This window comes from Austrofundulus limnaeus, unplaced genomic scaffold (genome assembly GCF_001266775.1).
Source record: "Austrofundulus limnaeus strain Quisiro unplaced genomic scaffold, Austrofundulus_limnaeus-1.0 Scaffold1256, whole genome shotgun sequence".
Classification (NCBI taxonomy): domain Eukaryota; kingdom Metazoa; phylum Chordata; class Actinopteri; order Cyprinodontiformes; family Rivulidae; genus Austrofundulus; species Austrofundulus limnaeus.
The window spans coordinates 37,047-41,765 of record NW_013953658.1 but is presented as its reverse complement, the minus strand read 5'-3'; the positions used below and the strand labels follow the sequence as shown (position 1 = coordinate 41,765).

Below are 4,719 nucleotides of genomic sequence, written 5' to 3'. Positions count from 1 at the left end.
AAACACATGCTAACTCTGAAGACGTGTTCAATAACAGTAGAAATCAAACACTTGTCAGTTTTTTTCTTTGAATCGACTGCTCAGYCTTCTAACATGAAGAAGTTCCGTGTTTTATAAACATTTATAAAAGTCTTCATKTTCCAGCGTCATGAATCGTAAATCTTTGCCAGGTGAAGAGCATCATAGGTAGACGTGTCAACGTTTGGTGTGTTTTGGAGGAAGAACTCCCATTGGTTCCTCTGCTGTAGACCTGATGGAGGGACCGCCTCCTGAAGGACCACTGACTGCAGGTGGTCCTGGGAGGCGACACAACGCTGCAGGTATGGCCCAGGTGAAGGCGGCAGGTGACCTGAGCAGGAGCCCTAAGGATTACAGCCAGCTTTATTCTGACATGGCCACTGTCAGCTCAAGTGCCGGTGAGTGGAACCAGAAATGTTCGACCCTGTTTACAGACAGGTCATCTATTCATGCTTTATTCATACAGATAAATTACTCTGAWACACTCCTAATATACCATAGTACCACACTATAATACATATTGATGCACTGTAAGAGACWATTGTAATGAATCRTGATACAACAGAGTACACYATAGTACACTGCAGTACACCATAGTAAGTAAGTAAGTAAACTTTATTGATACAACAGCTTTCACAGGTCAGAAACCACAAAGAGCTTTACCAGGAGACAAAAACACAAGAGATAAAACAAAACATACATGTGATAAAAAATATCACGGTGGAAAAAAATGATTAAAAAATTGTATCCTGCAGTACACCATAGTACACTGCAGTACACTGCAGTACACTGCAGTACACCATAGTACACTGCAGTACACCATAGTATACTGTAGTACACCATAGTATACTGTAGTACATTGTAGTCCGGCCACAATGAGGAGATATTTTAAACCAAATTTAATCCCAATAAAATAAAGTTTTTCATGTGACCTTATTACTAAATAAAATGTAAAAACAAATATTTATGTTAACAAACTGGTCTAGTTGAGTAAAGTTGGTGTTTTGTCAGTTTTTCCTCAGAGCAGTGAACACTTTGACAGATGTTAGACCACGTTAGACCATGTTAGACCATGTTAGACCACGTTAGACCACGTTAGACCACGTTAGACCATGGTAGACCATGTTAGACCATGTTAGACCATGTTAGACCACGTTAGACCATGTTAGACCATGTTAGACCATGTTAAACCATGTTAGGCCATGTTAGACCATGTTAGACCATGGTAGACCATGTTAGACCATGGTAGACCATGTTAGACCATGTTAGACCATGCCATGTTAGACCATGGTAGACCATGTTAGACCATGTTAGACCATATTAGACCAGGTTAGACCACGTTAGACCATGTTAGACCATGGTAGACCATGTTAGACCATGCCATGTTAGACCATGTTAGACCATGTTAGACCATGTTAGACTATGTTAGACCATGGTAGACCATGTTAGACCATGTTAGACCATGGTAGACCATGGTAGACCATGTTAGACCATGCCATGTTAGACCATGTTAGACCATGTTAGACCATGTTAGACCATGGTAGACCATGTTAGACCATGCCATGTTAGTGGTTGTGGAACACTCTGGTGCAGTCTATTTCCTGGCAGTTTTTCTCACGGCCTTGTGTTCGGCAGCTAAAGCTCGGGGCTCTCAGGTTGCCTGGTGGGACTGGGAACCAGAGAGTCCTGGTAATCCCTCCTTTTCTCTAAAGCACGGCTGGATTGAAGTGAAGTCAGCGCAGCTTGTTTGTCCCGGAGCTCGAGGATTGTCTTCTTAAAGGAATGAGTTAATGAAACCTGACTGTTGTTTCCTCCTGAGAACAGATGTGGGAGAGTCGGGCAGGAAGTCCTGTCAGACCTCCATGATCGTGGGTCTGAACAGGCGGACCAGGACCTACCCCTCCCCGGCCCGCAGACGCCACCGCACCACCTTCAGCCACAAGCAGCTGGAGCAGCTGGAGGTGGCCTTTGGTCAGAACCAGTACCCTGACATCTACTACAGGGAGGAACTGGCCCGGGTCACCAAACTCAACGAGGCTCGCATCCAGGTGAGACTTAGAGGGTTCYTCTCAACAGCTGGGAGAAAAACTTTATCAAACTAAAGTCCACCTCCTTCAGATCCAGACCTTCAGGACCTGATCAAACTGATCTGGACTTTACCAGGTTCTAAAGAGATTCTGATCTGATCTTTAATGAACAAAAGGACCAGAACCCACAGAGTTCTGTTGCAGGAGGTTCTGTTTCGTAAATGACTTGATGGAATCACTTGGTTCTGTTCTGTGGATCCGGGTCCTGTAGAACCTGGTAAAGACCTGATGTGGACTCTCTTTTCCTGGAACTGTTTGTTTTGGGTCAGATGTAAACCCAGTCCTCCTCCGGCAGGTTTGGTTCCAGAACAGACGAGCGAAACAGCGGAAGCAGGACCGCCTGTCCCAGAAGACGGTCCCGGTGGGTGCCATGCCGGGTCACAGGGCTCTGCTGGGGGGGGTGCACGTCCAACCGTCCGCTGTGACCCCACAGTACTACCCCCAGCCCCTGGCCCACATCCCCCGCTTCCCCTCCATGCTGCCGTCCGGACCGTACCCCCACCACCCGGGCCCGGTCAGCCGCTGCCCCTGTCCCAGCGTGGCCCCCCAGCCGACCCCCCAGCGCCAGCACGACAACTGGTACGGTCCACTGAGGACGCCCCCCATGTTCTCTCTGGAACCGGCCTCCCACTGGAGCTAAGAAGGAACCAGGAAGTGTTTTAATCAGATTTTAGGCTGTGTCTCAATCCATGGGCTGGGTCAGGACCCAGCCCATGGATTGAGACACAGCCTTAGTTTCTGTGGAGCTGTCRGGTTCTGTTCAGATAATTAAAGGTTCTTAAAGTCACAGTGTGCTCATTACTGACATCTGGTGGTGAGAAAACAAACAGCAGCTAACAAAACCTCTGCTTTATTCCTCCTTATTAGATGTAGATCAGTCAAAAATCAGCTTGGACTTGTTCTAAGATCATTTTAAACTAAACTATAGAAATATTTACACACTTAAATAAAAGACTTATTAAATATTTGATTCTTGTTTGAACTTCCTTTCATGACGAGCAACCTAACCGCGGGCCACCAGGGGGCGCTCAGCCTCAGAGCTGCTGAATGATGACCCACAGCACTAATATTTTACTAACAGGTCAGGGTTTGTTTCAGCACTGGACCAATCAGAGCTCGTTTCCTCCAGAGAGGAGTGCCAGCTCTGTCAGTTTAAAGGAACAGTTTGGCCATTTTAAAAAGGAGTTCTGTGAAAAAAACCATGAATTAATGAGCTCACTTAGGAGAAATAAAGTTTAAATGTGACACAACTGAAGAGCTAAAGGCTAGTCTGAACACAAAAACGTCTTAAACAGAGTAAATAAGTGAACTGTAGCTTCGTCTTTCAAACAGGAGAAAAATAACTTGTTCAAAAACCAACAAATATTTGATGTTTGATGTGATTTAATGAATTTAATCAATCAGCTTAACATTTGCACATTTTAAATATTTGTATTTAAACAACCAGAACTGATTCAAGAATGAAACTCTACAGTATAAATATATTTTTACTGAATGAAAAACTAAACAAAAACTTGACCTGAAAGATTTACTAAAAGGCAACAACACCTGAAGGTAACGCGTTATGTTCATGTGCTGATGGACGAGTCTGTCACTGTGCTTCCAGGGTTAGCCTAGCCTAGCCTAGCCTAGCTTAGCTTAGCTTATTCAGAGATTCTTCAGAGCAGCTCTGTTTACATTCTCAGACAGCTTTAAAGGGACATTTTGAACATTCTGAAGTGGGCCTTTATGGTTCTATGATAAAGTATAAATGCTTAATATCTTACCTGTTGCAGATAACTTATCACGCTGATGAGCTAAAGGCTAGTCAGAACACCAGTTTCAATTCAGAGTTCGTTTCAACGTTCCATCAGTTTTCTTCGGTACATATTGACCCAGAAGACAGAGATAAACTTTAATCAGGGCTGCGTTCTGACCAGCCATCAGCTCATCAGTCCCATCAGAATGAACCCGTTTCTCCAAACTGAGGTGGTTAAACAGCCACCTGCAACAGGTAAGATACTGATCACCTGACACCATGCAGTGTTGGTGATCCGCATTTCTTTACAGTTCCTATGTTTTCACCCAGAACACCACTTCAAAGCAGCTGAACCCCTTTAATCCATTCATCTTGTCCTTAATTACAGCGACAGAATTGGCTCATTGAGTCATTTTCCAACCATGAAGGTGAGGTTGTTGCTTGTTGCCGTGACAACATGTTTGTTTCTTCTCCTCAACAAAACAGAACAACAAAAAGATTCATTTGGTCCGAAAAGCAGCTGGGTCCAAAATGTTCAACAAATACAGAAAAAATGTGGTCAGAGTTAGACCAACCAACCATCAACCACCAACCATCAACCAACCACCAACCAACCAACCATCAACCACCAACCAACCATCAACCAACCACCAACCAAACATCAACCAACCACCAACCAAACATCAACCAACCATCAACCAACCAACCATCAACCAACCACCAACCAACCAACCATCAACCACCAACCAACCAACCATCAACCAACCAACCAACCAACCATCAACCACCAACCAACCAACCATCAACCACCAACCAACCAACCATCAACCACCAACCAACCAACCACCAACCATCAACCACCAACCAACCATCAAC

General features: G+C 44.6%; 1 protein-coding gene across 1 annotated transcript; it reads left to right on the top strand.

The window, feature by feature from the left end:
• Positions 1-3,070, top strand: prop1 (PROP paired-like homeobox 1; the record flags this gene model as incomplete). Its single annotated transcript, XM_014031462.1, is given in 4 exon segments — positions 1-416; positions 1,843-2,066; positions 2,401-2,779; positions 2,841-3,070. Coding segments are annotated over 3 exon segments (732 nt in total). The 3' UTR covers positions 2,746-2,779; positions 2,841-3,070.
• Positions 3,071-4,719: the final 1,649 nt, after the last annotated feature.